Genomic DNA, 16,597 nt, shown 5'->3' with positions numbered 1-16,597 from the left:
TGTTCTAGCTGTGGTTTTTGATATTTGTTTAGAGTTGCAGACCGATCCGGAAAGGTAAACAAACACAAGCGCTGGAAATGTGTCAAGCACGCCTCGTACAGCTGACCAGAGAGACAATCCATTATAGGAAGATTGTTAGTTTGGAAGTTCCCTCAATCCAAAATCTCAGATTTTTATATCCAAGTTTTATTCTTCTCCCGTAATTTGGAATTATGTGTGGCGGACGCTGGTTATAACTGAGCTGAACTTCCAAGCACAACGTCGATGGCACTCCGATGACACAATGTGCTTGGGCTTTATCTGAATTTATCTGATTCTTAAATATGGTACTTTTTACGTTTCAAGGCAGAGCTTGCGTATCTATAGGCGTATATTAAATCAAATGATGTTTTCAAGCAACTAAATCAACATGTCTAGCCGTACGAAGGTGAGCTTTCAACCAAGTGCAAGGTAATCTTATATTACCATTCTCCAGCCTATCTTATACCTTTACCCCTCCGAATCCCCTTCTTCTCTACTGACTCAGTTCTATGTCCTTACTCACAACCATATCTCTTGCTTTTACACAGGACACCAAATCCCCTTAAACTCTGGGTCTTTGGCGAAATCTCCCAACCCTCTAATTCCCCCCTTGTAGAGCTCCTACATCCAACCTTATGCTAAGCTCGAGCTCTCTGCCCGGCACCTTTTTGACTATATACATATCGGCGCCCTCTAGTAGAAGAGCACCACAGACTTGAGCAACTCTCTGAAGTTCCCATTCCCACTCAACACATACTTCTGTTTGACATACGATGCAAACGCCTCTTCGTCCTCCAACTTCTCGGCCTCCTTCTCGGGAATCACCTTGGCGGCGATAAACGTCTGCGTGAGCGCCCTGATCTCGGCAAGATCCAATGGCGCGACAGCCAACCGCTGAACCTTCTTCTGCAAAAAGACCTGACCCACCGTTGGGTCGTACTCCTCTACAGACACGTACGGGCGCGGCTGCATCTCGCCCAACATTACACGGAAGGTGTCGTTGCGCTTGTGGACATCAGAAGTGGCCAAGATGACACCACCTCGCTTGAAGCTTTGGGCGCCACTGACAAAATCGAGCAAAAGCGCGGGTAACTCAAAGTCGGAGAAGTGGATCGGCGCGTTCTCGGTGTTTCTGTACTGAGTGTATGGGTTGTGCGTGAAGGTGGAGAACTTGTCGACGGTAAAAAAGACCGGAAACTGGTCTTGTTTGGCCAACTCGGCGATGATGGTTGCGAAATACGCGTTGTTCTTGGTGTCGAGCGACGTTCTAACGGACTTAATGTAGTCGTAGAGCGAGGTCTGGGCGTCGTACTTGGTCTGCTTCCCCTTGTAATGCGACACGTACTCTTGGGACAACTTGAGCGCCTGGAGCGCCGCCTTGTTCCCGCAGAGAATCTTGTGCAAAAAGTTCTTCACGAACATCGGCTGTTGGTAGCGGCCGGTCTCGGTGTTGAGCAAAAAGTCGTTGGACCCGTCCACCAAGCTGTCCGCGTTGTTGATCGGCAACACAATCGCTGCGCGCTGCAACGCGAGGGCATGCGCTTGCGCCAACAAACTGGTCTTCCCCGCACCGCCCTTACCCGACACCAACAAGACGTTTTCGCTGGAAGGAGAGGTTACGGCCTTCTGCACATAGGCATCCACCTGGAGAGTCTCATCTCGGACTAAGGAGATTGGGTTTTTGAACAACTCGTGGTACTGAAGCTTGTGGAAGGACCCGAAGTGCGCAAGGTCACGACGCGTCGCACCCTCAAACGCGCACACCGTACCCTTCTGCAACGCGCCGGCACCCAACGCCGCAATGGCAATGTTCTCCGCGCCCTTGTTGTAGCCCGTGAAGGAAACTTCGTGCACAAAGCCCTTGACGGACGACCCTGCCGCTCTGGTTGCCTTCTCGCCGCTCTTGCCCTTGGACGGGTTGAATGTCTGCTTTCTCTTTTTCGTGGCAACAACCTTGGCTGCGCCCTTGGAAAGCGGCGTCGCGGTCTGGAAGGCTCTAGCGTGTAAGAGGGACACGTTCCGGGTGATCTGGGCTCTCAACATTGTGTGGGTGTATGGAGAGGAGAGTGGAAGCAGATCGAGCGATGGTGCTTTTACGTTGGTGAATTTTTCAGTAGCGGTCTGGGGTGTACGCAGAGCCACAGATTTTACGCTGTGCTGTAGTCCTGCTACGGAGCACTACAGAGGAGGGCAGATAGACTGGCCATAGAGCTTATTGTTATGGGCATATAAGGGCTTCTTAGCTTGTCCGTTTATACTTTAACTGAGTGAAACCATTTGTGAGTGCGAAATAAGTGTGTGGCTCGAGGTGGTAGGTTATGCGAATGTTTAGAGGAGCTTGCAGTCTAGCATGCATTGGTATGCGGGGCCATATTCATGAGTAATCAATGATAAAAGACAGGTATGGATATCTGCCCTTTTTATATTGAGGGTAACCAACACGAAGTGGCAATGAATAGACCTGTAATACGTTGCGCTCTTTCCGTGAGTTAAGCTCTCACTTACAGCAGCTAGTCGTGGTATACGTTAATAATGGCCACACAAAACTCTATTTTACAGAATCAGGAATTCGGGTAAACTAGATTTATATTTCGGTTCGTAGAATACACAAGCACGTCTCGCTTAATGGTAGTGGTTGTCCACAACACCTCCACCTACTCCTCAATATTCGCATTACTCTCGTTTGGAATGACAATCTCCTTGACATTCACCTTTTGGTCCTTGTTGATGCCCTTGGCGGTGAAAAACGCAAAGGTGTCGTCCTCCGAAACATAGTGGTCGATGAAGTTATAGAACGCCCAAAACACATTCTCCTTGACCTCTTCGTTGTAGATCTTGTCATAAATGTACTTCATCTTGAACGCATCCATCTCCTTCGCGTGCCTCTCAAAGGTGATTGGCTCGTAGCCAAAGGTTTCCAACTTGGCGTTGTACGCCTCGTAGACCGGCTGTTCCAACAACAACCCCAAGGCAGGGGCCTTGGGGATATTGATCTTGGCCTGCTCGAACGCCTCGGTAATTCTGTCCAACGGACAGCCAGTTCTGACCACCATTGACGACATGGAAATCATCTTTCTGATCTGATGCAACATGAACGATTGGCCGTGGATCTTCACAGATAACCACTCGGTGCCATCGATGACGAACGGCTCCGATACAGAGAGCGACTTCATGTATCTGTTGGCGCTTGGATCCTTGAAGTGCTTCCCCAAGGTGTAGTTATGGAAGTTGTGCGGCCCGACAAAGTTTTGCAACGCCGTTCTAAACAAGTTGAGCTTGTCGGCGTCAATTCTGAAGGCCCTTCTTGCACCGTTTTCAATGCCTCTAACCTTCTTGGCCAACGCACCAACCTCAGTCAACCCGTTTTCGCCCATTGGGTTCTCCCCTGCGTGCTCCTGGATGGCCGCAAGGTCCGCCGCGGTAACCCCCGCAGCCGCAACCGCGTCACTGAGGTCGCTCCACCACTGGTAGCCTACAGGGTCCTCTCTGGTGCTGCCAGGGAACTCCATCTTGCCTTCCTCGATCAACTGGCCCAATCTGGAGGTTGGTTTCGGTGGGAGGAACGCGTAGGACGGAATTAAGTACTCGTAGACCCGAGAAGAGCACATTTTGCGGCAGTCAAACGATTTGTTGGTGCGCTCGATACCCCAGACCTTGATCTGCTCTGGCAACTCCTCATTGACCTTGCTCAAAAGCTCTGGATCCTCGATAATCATCTTGAGCGAGATCACGTTACCGGCCGCATGCACGCCCTTATCGGTTCTGGCCGCTCTCATGAACCCAGACTTTTTCAAGTCGTCGGCATTGTCCTGGGAAATAGCCCCGGCCTTGACAAAGGCACCGAAGAGCTCCCCCTCGATGGTTTTGCACCCGGGATTAAGCTGCATCCCCTGGTAGCCGGTTCCGCAGTAGCCAATCAAGCACGCCACCTTCTTCTTGGGCTTTCTCTCCTCGGTCCTCGCGATTGGGTTCCCGTCCGCGTCCATGCGGGGTGTATACACTCTGTGTTGTTAGTAATGGTCAAGCCATACGGTGGAAAACATACCTACATGGCTTTGCGCTCCTCTTTCTCAGCGATGTTCCGCTTCTTTCTGTCGCGACCGTGCTGGCGCTCACTCTTTCTCTTGTCGGCCGGAGCCACTTTATCAGTCTCAACATTGGTGGCTTCAACCGCTGCAACATGGGTGGCTTCAGCTGAGATGGTGGTCTGGATAACCTGTTTAGTCTCGGTCTTAACCAGGTCTTCGGGGGTTGGGGCAATTCCAGACATGGCGATGGTTGGTCAGCAAGGTCCTTTCTCTCGTCGCAGGATGCGACTGTTTATCAAGTGAAAAATTTTGCTACATGCCGGATGTGATGCCGTTACCCGCCTGGAATTTTTCTGAAATTTTTTATGTACTGCAGAGAAAAATATAAGCGGTGAGACCAGCCCTCAAAGACAAGGTATTTTGTTAAGCCATATTCACAATGAGACCGTTGACAGAGGAAGAAACCAAGGTTGTGTTCGAAAAGTTGGCCAACTACATCGGTAGAAACATCACATTCTTAATCGACAACAAGGAGGACCCGCATGTGTTCAGGTTGCAGAAGGACAGAGTCTACTATGTCAGCGAGAAAATCGCTAAGTTTGCCACCTCCGTCTCTAGACAGAACTTGATGTCCTTGGGGGTCTGTTTTGGGAAGTTCACCAAGACCGGTAACTTCAGATTGCACATCACTGCCTTGTCGTACCTCGCGCAGTACGCCAAGTACAAGGTCTGGATCAAGCAGAACGGTGAGATGCCGTTCTTGTACGGGAACCACGTCTTGAAGGCCCATATCGGGAAGATGTCTGATGATATTCCAGAGCACGCCGGTGTCGTCGTGTACTCCATGCACGATATTCCGTTAGGGTTCGGCGTGTCTGCCAAGTCCACCACCGAGGCCAGGGGCTTACAGCCAAACAGTATCGTCGCCTTCAGACAGTCCGATGTCGGTGAGTACTTGAGAGAGGAAGACACCTTGTTCTCCTAGGTGGAGTCTTTGGGTTGTTGTATATTATAATTTGCATGTACTTTAAATAAATATAGTGTTGAGACAGAAAGGAGGGTTTATTGAAGCATAACTCAGGGCTAAACCGGAAATTGTTTATTGCTTAAGCTATTAATTAGTGATATCTCTATAGTTTGTCTCGCTTTACTTTCATATACCTCGTGAGACAATGTAATGACCACCTTTATCTCGGTGCGACCACTTTTAACTCCGTGTGACATATCCTAACCACAAAATCAATCATCCAGGTCTACACGATCTAGCAAGATGATTCGATGAGGGGACCCTAACCATAGCTATATCTTACCTACTGACTTATAAGGTTCAGACGATTTGTTTGTAGAGCTAATTAAAACTATTCTAGATCCAATAAATCCAGCATGTACTCTTACGGCTAAATCCCTTCAAATGTACCACAACCTTCTATTCTCTAAAAACAGCCCGTGCTGGTGAAAAAAAGACACAACTCCCTCAATTTGCTTCTGGTAATGCCCGCCAGAACTCATCCATAAAGTGAAGCCGGTCATGGGGGTCAATAATGCCATACGTCTGGCCGTGTAACGGCTGATTCACCGTGTGTAACAATCGGCCAAACGCCACCTCGCGCTGCTGCGAGTCCTGCGAATCACTGTCCTGAGGACTCGCGCTGCGGTTGAGCGTCTTAAAGTGGCACAAATGGCACAATACCCCATCTATAACGCTCCACCACTTGGGTGAGTAGCCGATATGGCACTCCAGACAGCTCGTACTGGCGCGGTCCACCTCCTCAGCCTCAGTTCCGAGAATCTGCTCGTCCGTGAGGAACGGAAAGTTGATGTAGCCCTGCTGGCTCTGGAGCTGCGAGTCGGGCGTGCCGTATTCCAGTTCTACCCTGCGTGCGATGTTGAGGAGCTCCGCGTACTCGTGGCAGCGCGCTTGGACGCCCAGCGCATGCTTCGCGTTGCGCTTCTCCTGGCGCAAGTAGATGCTCATCAACGTCTCGAGCTTGGGGCTCTTGACCAAACGCTGTGCCTTGGTGCGGAGCGGAAAGATTTTGATGGACAAGCCAATGTCAAGCATGTGCTTGGAGCACACAAACAGAAGCACCGGCTTGCCAATAATGATGCTGCCCTGACCCTCATCGAGCTTCACGCAGCGCGACTTGTCATCACAGTCCTCCATCTCAAACCCCAAGAAGTTCCCGAGGAGATCCTGCGCGCACGTCACATGCGCGACCGTCGCGGCGGCGCTGTCGGGGCACTTGGAGCACTTCACGAGCGCACCGCCACGTCCGAGACAGAGCGTGCAGTTCTTCATACCACCGAGCATAAGGGTCTTGATCGTGTTGAGCACCGGCTGGAGCGTGTCGACGCTGCCAAACTTGACCTGCGGTGCAAAGAGTGCGCACAACACGTGACACCACCGCTGACTGGCAGTGCGCTTGAGCGCGTCCGGCACCGCGGACGCGTGGCCTGCGATGGCGCTGTCGTGGTCGATCTCTCGCGCGGGACAGAGGCAGCATGTGTAGTATGTCGACACCACGGGGTTAAGATCGTTGGAGCACAGGTCACAGTACCACTTGAAGCCGCTGAGCGGCGCGACCTTGGGTGCGGTCACGCCGTAGCACGACGCGTGCACGTTGAGTCCGCAGTTGACACAGATCACCACCTCGCCGAGATCGTCCTTCTGGCGGCATACACAGCACGGCCGCAGCACCGGGTCAAAGAGCGGAAGCACAAACGTGTCCTTAGGGGCGACCTGGACGATCGTAGCAGGCCGGTCCGCCGCATATGGCTTTCTCCGGCCCTTGGGCTTATCCTCAGGAAGCACGAGCTCCTCAAGCTTGACACTTTTGCGCTTACGCGGCTTCGGTGAGGTGCGGATGTTTACCTGGAACGACGACTTCCCGCTCTGGTCAGTTGTAAGGGCAGATGAGACCGCCGCACGGGCTCTTGCCGCCGACTTTTTCTTTGCCTTTATAGGGGATTCCGGTACTGTCGTTAACTGGGGCGACGGCGAGGCCTTGGGCTCGACCTTTGGTCTTGCAGCCTTTGGCTTGGGCTCAGCCCTTGGCTTAGGCGCGGCCCTTGGTTCAGGTGTGGCCTTTGGTGCAGACACGGTCTTTGGTTCAGACACCGCCCTTGATCTCGGCTTAGCAGGAAGCCCATTCATCTTCCGCAAGATCAACTCTGCGTCCTGGACTAGCTCCATCTCCTGGAGCTTCCCGCCCTTGGATGGCCTCTTCAACATCGCGGCTGGCGACTCCCACCTGACGGCATAGCGGTGCCAGATGCGCGCGCATCGCTGACACAATGACACCACCACGGCGTTCTTGTCTTCGGGCGCAAGGAGGTGCGCGCCCGATGCACGAAACCACTGCGTGGACACGTCGGTCGTGCAGAACTTGCACACGAACGCACGCGGAGTGGCCTTGCGTGGATCGTAGGCGGAGTCGTCGCCAGAGTCTGCAATCAGGTCAAGCAGCGCCTTAGGCTTCTTGGTACCGCTCTGCTTCTGCTGCTTGGCCAACTTCTTGCTCTGCCGGCCCTCGAAGTTGCCCCAGATGCGGCGGCCATTCGGACACTTCTTCCACATGTAGTAGAAGCGCACCACCATGCCCATGGACTGCGATCCCACGGCTCTGTGTACATCAAACAACTCGCTGCCGAACTCTGCAACGGCCCCCTCGAACTTCTCCACCTCTTTCTTACTGAATGTGGGCTCCTTGAGGCGTGCACGCGTGAGCCGCGCTACCACTGCGAGCGCAGGTCCTCGTTGGTATCCGCTGTCGAGATACGCCTTGAGACAGGCGTCCATAAAGTTGGGTGACGTCACAAGCACGTCTAGCCGCGCGGCATGAGGCGAACACGCACGCAAGTACTCCTCGATGCTGTCGCGAGGGTTCTCAAAGTCCGCCAAGCCTTCGCCCCGGGGCGCGCAGTACTCCGCAGGCGACGTCCATAACAACTCGGCCGTCACGTCTCCCCCCCGCTCAACGTACCCGTGGGGTCTGGGTTTCAACCACGCGGGATAGTCCGCGGGGTCCGTGTCGCGATATTCGTCGGGAACGGCCAACCGGTGGAAGAGCGCTGAGTGCGCCTCAGTGTCCTTTTGGTCCCCCTTCTTTTCCGCCAGCGGCGATTTCTTCTTCTTCGCGTCAACCTTCTTCTTCTTGCTGTCGGGCGCGGCATCCTCCACGTCGTAGTACACCTCGTGGTGGCCCTCCCAGTCCTCCACGCTTGCCTGGTGCTTAGCCACACTCAAGCGCGACTTGGCGCGCGGATATGGGTTGTCCACAGACTGGTGGTCCGGGTGGATGATGTCGATGATGTTCGCATGGAGCCCGAGGTAGTGGTACGGCCACTCCTCCAAGTCACGGCGCGCCGCAAACGAAACGCCCGCATCGCGCGCGAGGAACCGAGCCGCAATCATTTCCTGGTAAGGCATGACCGCTGAAGGCTGTTCCTCCTTCGTCGTCTCGGGATCTGAAGCCCTCTCCTCGGAGGAATCCTTCACAAAGCTCTCTTCAAAAGACCTCGTCTCCGTCAGTTCCTGCTCTTCGTGGTACTTTCTGGTGCACCCCACACAGTACCAGCCAAAGCCCTTACTGGGCTTACGTGCCAATGGCGGATCCAAGCACAACATGTGGAAGTGCTTGTCGCACTGCGTGCAGCTGACTAACGCGTTGGTGTCATCCTCGGCGGCACCCAGCCACTGGTGGCATACCTCACAGTTCAGATGCATCATCTTTGCGAGAATGCTTTCGGCAGAGGCAGTCGTAGTCTCCATAAAAACGTACGGGAAGCGTTTGTGCAACGCAGCAAAATAGTTCGGAGTGAGTCGCGGCTCCAAGAGCGCCACGCACAACACCTCATAGAAGCGCACCATATAGCGGTCAAAGAGCTTGTTGAAGTAAAAGTGGTTGGGGCGTGCGCGGTAGTCGTCGAGCACGCCCACCTCGTCGCGGTGACGCACCACCACCTTTCCGCGGAAGGTGCTGAGCGGACACACGTCTGAGTGCATCGTGATGTAGAGCATACGCGAGTCAGCGGAATCACGCGGGATGTCGCGCGGCCGGTAGAGCCAGTTGATGCGGAATTGGAAGTCGCGTGCGGCCGTCGCGCGCGCGCTCGCGCCAGCCCGAGGCACAAAGCTCATGATGCGTCCGATATAGTACGGCTCGCCCGGCGGCTCGCAGAGCATGTAGATGTAGTCGTTCTTGCGGAGAGTGATGCTGTCGTCGACAAGCGAGAGTCGGTCCTTGGAGATGCGCGCGGTTTCGAGGTTCAAAAGGCTCGAGCCCGGGTCCAAGAGCTGCGACGCTGGCGGCTGCCAGTTAAGCGGCACGTCTGTCACTGCGGGGATCGCGAGAGGGCCCGCGGGCGCGGGTGGCGTGCTACCCGACTTGGTCTGCTGCTTTTTGCGGGCGTTGGTGTGTTCTTGTTTGATCAACTTCTCGAGGTCCGAGGAAAATGCTTGTTCATTGTAGGTCACGGCCTGGGTGGCCTTTCTCTTTGGTCTAGACATGATATGAAGCGGAAATGGGAAACTGGGGTGATGCAGAATGAGGGTTCTCTAGCGGAAGAGGTGTTGGTGGTACCAAATTTTGCAGATCACAGTTTGGAGTCTGTTCTCTGTAGGCTGCGCTGGCAAATGGCAAGCTTGTAGGCTATCTAAATGGTCACCTTCAAAAGGTTTAGGGAAGGTCTGATGGATAGTAATGGTCGCTATTATAACTGTCAGACGATCAGATCAGCCTGGTGGGTGGTGCTGGCAAACTTGTAGCGTAGCGAAATCAGACTTTTCTATAGGGAAGCCCGAATATGACGAACGATGAGATGCTTGGAGCGAAGGGGGCACGTCTGGCAATAAAGCGTATGACACGTGTAGCAAGTGCTGACGTTGTGCTTTTGTAGTGGGAACGCAAAAGGGTGAAATGGGCGGCTAATTTCGGGTTTGAGGTCAGGCAAAAAAAATGTCAGTTTTGCGTAGCGAAAAATAGAGGCCGGATGTGCGCTGAGTGCTCTGCTTAGGGGAGATCCGAACACACTCAAAGTTGGGAGTAGACTTCTCTTGTGATATATTATCCACCCGCTGCTTGGTCGGAAAAAAATTGACAGTCTTGGAATTCTGGATGCGAAAGCCCGTGGACTTCCGCCGCACCAACGGTAGCGGCTTTTTGCATAGTTGATGTATGCGCAAGAAAGTCATGGCGTGAAAATTCCAGTTATCGATAGATGTGTATGTGAGCTGCCTAACGCTCCAGCTGTATATATAATGTGTGGTTTTTAACACGTTTTTGTTAGGGAGTATAATTAGCTGTGCTAACGTTTGCATTACCTAGCTACAATTGTTATATATTCACTGTGCATATATATGTATATAATTTGATGAGCGTATACGTAAGTAAGTTTTAGATGTATGTTACATGTTCCGAGTAAGTTTGCTATATATATATTATATAGTTTACATATTCGTATGTCAGTTACTGTCGCATATACACCCTCACTTCCTATACATACAGCTTTACGCTTAAGGTTGAAACTGTGTAGGAGGTTCCAATCAAACAACTTTACGTCACTCCAAAAACAATACTAAGATATATTAGCAAATAGCAGATTTTTTAGGGGATTCTCGCTACTCATCCTAGAGTAGCTCTACATATCGTTTCAAAACCCAAGCACCTACTTGAAATTCCAGTGTCGCAGCTACCTACACGAATATCAAACCACGACTCGGTTATAATCATGTAAGGTAACAGAATTTTATCTTGGCGTATGCCAAATACATCCCGCACTAAGCCATCGCCATTCATATGCCAGCCCCACCTCAACTCCCCGTGTCCTCCCAGAGTCCAACTTCCAATGACAAGACTTCAGCGAACGATCCACATCACAAGTGTTGTTCATCGCCGTTTCCGATGCGCCAGAGCTTCAGCCTGTGACGGCTAGCCGTAGATCCAGCAATTATGCCTGCGACATGGCTAGTATCCTGCGCGAGGCGGAACCAGAATTACCGGACAGACTAGAAACCGTCACTTTCGGACTTTGCACTATCCTGTCAAATCTACCAGACGGTGGTGTTGGGACGCTAGCAAGGCTGGTCCGGCAGTTAGAGCTTTCCTCAAGGTTTACAGACAAGAATTATCCACTAGCAGTTCGAGCTACTCAAGCATGGGTTGCTTCGGAATTTGTAATGTCCCATAATACCTCTTTTTTATATTTACCCTTGCTCTTTCCAGAGGCAGCGACTACGCTCCTACAGCTTAAGCTGCACGAGGCAGAGGTGCAGACCAGCAATCCACCAAACAATGTTCTGCCAATATCCAGGTTGATAGTGCAGCTATTAGGAACCAAGATCAACAATAACAAAATCAGCCTGAGAAATCTCGCGGTGGAACTACATGCTGACAGCGAAGGCTCCGTTGAACGAAAGCTTTCCACAGACTTAGCCGACTCCTTTCTAAATCCTCTCCCCCACATGCATGCAGGCACGTACGCGCTTGTCGATAATTGCTTCTGGCTCGTCTCGTTCCTTTTCCCAACGTGATATTCCATTCTCAGATACGACATGGATGACTCTCAAAGTATACATGGGTACAAACTCTGTGTCACCCAGGCAAGATAGACCTTTGTATCGTGCGACGAAAGAGACATATTGCAGGACTTTTCGGCACAGGTCTACGCTGCGGACTTGCCCCTAGATAGGGAAGTGAAGCGATAGAACATAACCTTAAAGCTGGCGTGGAATATTTAGCCAGGGCTTTGTCAAGGTAGAGAGGACCAACCTTAACCTTCTGACACCAGGGCTATGCCGGAAACACACGTAAGTTTGGGCACCGCGATAAAAAACCAAGCCTGCATATACGCCTAGTATCTACCAGGCTAGCAGTCAGCTTTTTCGGTTGCGCGGGTAAATTACCACAATGGGGTTTCTGCATGTGGTTTGTCCAAGTCTGTGGTGTGGTCCCTCGAGGCCGTTAAGGTTTGGCGGTAATTAACTCAGCGGATTAGAGTTTCACATGGCATGTAACATTTCTAACGCAAGCTCTCGCCCGGGGAGTAACGTACTTCTCTCTATCCTGTACAGTCAGCGTCGAGAGATCCTCAACGAAACATCGGTGAATGAAGCAGCGGCTAGTTCTTAGCTGAATCTGAATACAACGCAGTTGATTATCCTTCATGATCTGCCCCTTATGATCTGTCATTTATGATCTGCCCTTTATGATCTACCTTCTGGTTTTATCAATAACCGTCATATTCCTCAGCAGTAGATTAATGAACGAGCTTGAAATCTGGCTGGAAACACACGTAAGATTTAGACAGGGGATGCGTCCAATATCTCGATTTCTGTCTGGGACCGGAACTCCCATCACTTATGCGGCCCCTTTTAGATATGTGACATTATCCGGCATAGTGTGCTTGCATACAAACTCTGATAAGGCAACAGCCAATGGCAGCAGCGCAAAGCGCGCAGGAGATCAATCCCGTCAATAGTCTCCCAGCACGCCACATCCGCTCCTCGCAGCGGTGTGGCTATCCTATCGCACAACATGCAGCTACATGGAAAGAGGGGTAGTAACAGTCTCCTCGTTTCCGTATGCACAGCGAAGGAGAATGGCCATTGCTTTGAGCTCGGTCAAAAAGAAATAAACCACGCGTCATGTCATAACACCAGCCCTAGCTTGGCCGTGAGAGGCCAGGACTTACATGGTTGGCACGCCCTCTTCAGAATAGACGTCGTCGGTAAGCCCCCTCCTTCATCTGTTGATCAGGGTAAATACAGTTTTGGGTTATACCAGTCACGGATAGCTTCTACACCCTGTAGTGACACGGCGAACCCTACTCGTCTGACTGAAAAAAGTGCCTGCTGCCCGGAGTGACCCTGGGCCTAGTGAGGGTACTGTACTGATTATTCGCGCACCGGCACAGACCGAGGGTAAATGTGTCAAGCCCTGCCAACGCATGCACATGCACGAGGATTACCAATCACATATGAGCGACGTGTGCTAAGCGGCGCAATTTTTGGCGGCCTCTGGATCCTGCAAGCTGTAGTATGCGCAGTACGGCTTCGATCCGTGCATGTCCCGGTTCTCGTTGAAACGGCGGGGGAAACAGCGGAATAAGGTCGCTTTTGCGGCCAATTTAGCCTAACCCTGACTGCGATTGCGTTTCTTTTTAAAGTAGATCCTTCACTTTCAGGACGTAGACGTAAGCGTGAAATTTATACATATATATAATGCAACACTCTCCATTTTGAACCTCAGCCGTTGGTCGGTACGCTCAACTTTCCCACAATATATTCACACTATGGAACTATCAAACATGATGTCAGACGCCGCTCCCCGTCAAAGTCCGCTCGCACTTTGTCGCTCCGACAGCTCATCGTTTTCTACGGTCAGAAAGCTAGACCTGGTTGTCACGCCAATCGACCAGTTTTACTCTTTTAGCAACAAGCTGAATGATAAAAAGATCCAGTTGCCGCCGCTTCATCATGCTTCTAACGTCACCTTACCTTCCATCAGGGAGATCTTGCCGGACATCCATAGAGACGCTGCGTTTTTCGATGATAAATCGTCTCTTTCGTCTGCTTCTGCGTCCCCTTCCTCCTATTCTTTATCCTCATCGTCATGTTTCCCTCTGCGCCCTCCTAGCTTGATCTCTTCCCGCCCGCACTCCACTTCCTCCGCCTCTTCCCACTCGTTAATCTCTTCTCCGATCTCCCGGTCTCCGTCTGTGTCGTCGATGGACTTTTTTGACCACGGCTACCACAACAACACCCACAAGGGCCCGTTTCCAGGGCCTTCCAGACTGAACTCCTACAGAGTCTCGAAAAAGCTCCCGGGAACCTCTTCTTTCGGCAACATCTCGCCAGCCACGGCCTGCAGCCACACACTCTCATCCTTGATTCACAACAAAGACGAGCCCGACTCCCCAAGCTCCGTATCTTCTGCGAAGTACGAAGGCAACTCTGACAGCGATTCGGGCTCGTCGAGCTCGTCCAAGAAGAAGAGATACAACTTGCCTAAGAAAACCACCACGATCTTGCTCAAATGGCTCGAGCAGAATTTGCACCACCCCTATCCTACCAACATGGAGAAACAGCAGTTGATGTTCGAGACTGGCTTGAATGCCCAGCAGTTGGGCAATTGGTTTATCAACGCCAGGAGACGCAAGGTTGGCGGTATGAAGGAAGCGAGATGAGGGGGATAAGCCCTGTGTAACATATATTTATTTCTAACAGCTGGTCTATTGGTTTTTGTGTAATTTCTGCTTTCTTTTGTGCTGTTATATATTCTGATACATTTGAACCGTGTAGGTCTAAGGGCGTCTACGCGATAAAACCTGTCAGGTTTAGGGTTATCGGTAACGGTTGGGATCGCCCCTTAGGTGTGTTTAAGGAATTCAATTTGGGGGGGAGAGCGCTAGCTGTAGGTTTTTTAGCTTTCTTCTGGGTTCAGCGCCGGTACCGGCAGGCTTTGCCGTTCCTGTCAAAATCTCGCATACCTGCCGGATACCTGTCGCGAGCTAACGACGAGGGCCTCGACCGAGTGAAAAATTTCAGGGAATTCGCTCCGAGTCAGTGAGGATGGGGAATTGACAGGTGACACACGGGGGTGGAACGTGCATATTCTCTGCACACAGGATTTAAATGTGCACTCCCGGGCGAGGCGTACTAATGCGCAGATAAGAATATGCCACGTGATTTGAGGTGATGCAGAATTGACGCGCATAAGCAATAGAGCCCACTTGCTATGTGGGTTAATGTTTGGCACAATTGTGCGAGCGCATGCACATGTCCAGGAGAGCCAATGTAATTCCGAACCCTCGGAAAGCCCGAGAAAGGTGAAGCTGCAACACCAGTTTGATCTAAATCAAATTATTAGCGTAATACCGATTCGATCTAAACCAAATTGTTCGTATAACAACAACTTGAGGCAGTTCATATTGCTAGCAAGCACTATACTGGTTTATTCTTTGGACCCCTAACGCTAGTGACAGAGAGTGTTTGGGGGCTCGGAAACGAGCCTTCCATTAGGCTAGAGGTTGTAGCACCACAGGCTGGCGTGAATCGTCAGCAGCCATCGCATACTCTATGAGTTTACTATACGGCACCGAGAGCCCATCCTCCTCAACGGATCGGAGGGAAATACTGCTAGATATATTGTCGAGCCTAAGCTTGCGGTTTGCCGGGAATAATCCTTTTCCCAAATGCTATCAATGAGGAACTGTCGTTGACATTAACTTTGATAGCGGGGCAATACCCGTTAGTCCGCTTTTAGATGTTGGGAAATATAGGAGTCATGTTTCGGAGTTTGACCAAAACTCTGCATGACTCAGCTAAGGGCTACAAAAATCACGTTCTCACGGACGAAAAGAAACGGTATTCAAAAAAGTATAGGCCAGCTGCTAATTACGTATACGCACATGAACAGGGTATATGAAAGATGCTGAGTTGGATTTGTGAATCAGCAGTACAGCTCGAAATGACCGTTAACGGTGACAGTGATAAATGATGTGCCCAAGCATCTGAAAGTCCATGTGGACATCGCTGATATAGCGCTATTCTCTTATCATAGTCCGGCGTACTTCGAGCTTCAGAGGATATAAAAAATAACCCCACTGTGGTGTCCTTGCCAAGTCTCAATCAAACCGAAAAGGCGGTATTCTCTAAACGGTTTCATGCCGAGCACATGCATGCTTAATGATCGGCGGCTTCTGGTGTGAACTTGAATATGTTTGCGTAAAAGTATCCACACCAAAGTTCCGAGGGTTTATTCATGAAACGTACTATTATAGATTGAAGTTCTTCTGCTGTCATACTTTTCCCACCGTTTCCACCGAATGTGCATTCTCGATGGGTTAAGTTGGTTAGTCGAGACTGGCATGAAAAAGATCACCGTATGATGCCTACTATGAATCTCAATGTCTGGTATAGAGCTAAGCTATCTTTAAATTAGCAGTCGGCGAAAGACCATAAAAGTTTCTACGGCAGTGTAGGATCTAGATGTGCTCGTAGAACCATGAGTATAAATATCTAAACAGTAACGATTATACACCAAGATAGGTATCAGTTAAACTAATGCTCCGATAAAGCTTGGATAGCGTTTCACCTTTAAACCGCATAGGGGTCAATCTCGATGTTTTGGACTGCAAACCCAATCTTGTCTGCAAACCCAATCTTGGCTGCAAACCCAACTTTGGCTGCTCAAATACAGTTTACGCCATCTGGTTCGACCATAGCCATGGGCGTATACAAGCCACAGGCTTATACAAGTCACTGGCGAGGTACTAATCGCCGCCTCTTGACTCCATCATACACGCCTCGACTTAGGTAATGGAAATATAATAAAAGTAAAAATGAGAGAAAGAACACGACCAAGCGGTCATAAACTAGGAAATCAAAAGATGAGCAAATACGAACCTATGGACAAGAAACAATTGCCGGGTACCGCAGATCATTCCCAAGAACCCGCCGAGGGGAAGGTTTCCAGCAAGATCAAATGGATTGTGAACGGCTTGTCCCAAAAGTTGCCCTAGTAGAAGCTTAGGGGCTGCCAGTGACG

General features: G+C 50.9%; 8 protein-coding genes across 8 annotated transcripts; 4 read left to right on the top strand and 4 right to left on the bottom strand.

Moving 5' to 3' along the window:
* Window positions 1-535: 535 nt before the first annotated feature.
* Window positions 536-2,064, bottom strand: BABINDRAFT_11195 (mitochondrial 37S ribosomal protein mS29; the record flags this gene model as incomplete). The annotated part of the gene is made up of 1 exon (XM_019126848.1): window positions 536-2,064. The coding sequence occupies one exon, from the start codon at window positions 2,062-2,064 to the stop codon at window positions 715-717; it is 1,350 nt and encodes a 449-aa protein (XP_018988165.1). The 3' UTR covers window positions 536-714.
* Window positions 2,065-2,589: 525 nt separating this feature from the next.
* BABINDRAFT_159335 (pseudouridine synthase) lies at window positions 2,590-4,297 on the bottom strand. Its single transcript, XM_019127596.1, has 2 exons — window positions 4,067-4,297; window positions 2,590-4,023 (listed from the first exon to the last, which is right to left on the bottom strand). The coding sequence occupies exons 1-2, from the start codon at window positions 4,201-4,203 to the stop codon at window positions 2,676-2,678; spliced, it is 1,485 nt and encodes a 494-aa protein (XP_018988164.1). The 5' UTR covers window positions 4,204-4,297; the 3' UTR covers window positions 2,590-2,675.
* An 80-nt stretch (window positions 4,298-4,377) lies between these two features.
* Window positions 4,378-5,101, top strand: NIP7 (ribosome biosynthesis protein; the record flags this gene model as incomplete). Its single annotated transcript, XM_019126847.1, has 2 exons — window positions 4,378-4,382; window positions 4,494-5,101. 2 exons carry the CDS (start codon window positions 4,378-4,380, stop codon window positions 5,032-5,034), a joined length of 546 nt encoding a protein of 181 aa, XP_018988163.1. The 3' UTR covers window positions 5,035-5,101.
* A 2,486-nt stretch (window positions 5,102-7,587) lies between these two features.
* Window positions 7,588-9,144, bottom strand: BABINDRAFT_17785 (DNA-binding E3 ubiquitin-protein ligase; the record flags this gene model as incomplete). Its single annotated transcript, XM_019131049.1, has 1 exon — window positions 7,588-9,144. A coding segment is annotated over one exon (1,557 nt), but the record flags the coding sequence as incomplete, so codon positions are not given.
* A 1,501-nt stretch (window positions 9,145-10,645) lies between these two features.
* On the top strand, window positions 10,646-11,765 carry BABINDRAFT_159333 (uncharacterized protein). Its single transcript, XM_019127595.1, has one exon. It carries the CDS (start codon window positions 11,011-11,013, stop codon window positions 11,578-11,580), a length of 570 nt encoding a protein of 189 aa, XP_018988161.1. The 5' UTR covers window positions 10,646-11,010; the 3' UTR covers window positions 11,581-11,765.
* A 208-nt stretch (window positions 11,766-11,973) lies between these two features.
* BABINDRAFT_159332 (uncharacterized protein) lies at window positions 11,974-12,254 on the bottom strand. The gene has a single exon (XM_019127594.1). The coding sequence runs from the start codon at window positions 12,236-12,238 to the stop codon at window positions 12,041-12,043; it is 198 nt and encodes a 65-aa protein (XP_018988160.1). The 5' UTR covers window positions 12,239-12,254; the 3' UTR covers window positions 11,974-12,040.
* A 195-nt stretch (window positions 12,255-12,449) lies between these two features.
* On the top strand, window positions 12,450-13,024 carry BABINDRAFT_77386 (uncharacterized protein). The gene has a single exon (XM_019132672.1). The coding sequence runs from the start codon at window positions 12,584-12,586 to the stop codon at window positions 12,911-12,913; it is 330 nt and encodes a 109-aa protein (XP_018988159.1). The 5' UTR covers window positions 12,450-12,583; the 3' UTR covers window positions 12,914-13,024.
* Window positions 13,025-13,225: 201 nt separating this feature from the next.
* Window positions 13,226-14,445, top strand: CUP9 (transcription factor CUP9). The gene has a single exon (XM_019127593.1). The coding sequence runs from the start codon at window positions 13,341-13,343 to the stop codon at window positions 14,232-14,234; it is 894 nt and encodes a 297-aa protein (XP_018988158.1). The 5' UTR covers window positions 13,226-13,340; the 3' UTR covers window positions 14,235-14,445.
* Window positions 14,446-16,597: the final 2,152 nt, after the last annotated feature.

The sequence above is a fragment of the Babjeviella inositovora genome (genome assembly GCF_001661335.1).
Source record: "Babjeviella inositovora NRRL Y-12698 unplaced genomic scaffold BABINscaffold_1, whole genome shotgun sequence".
NCBI lineage: Eukaryota > Fungi > Ascomycota > Pichiomycetes > Serinales > Babjeviella > Babjeviella inositovora.
Note: the sequence above shows the minus strand (reverse complement) of the source record. Positions and strands in the feature narration are given on the sequence as shown.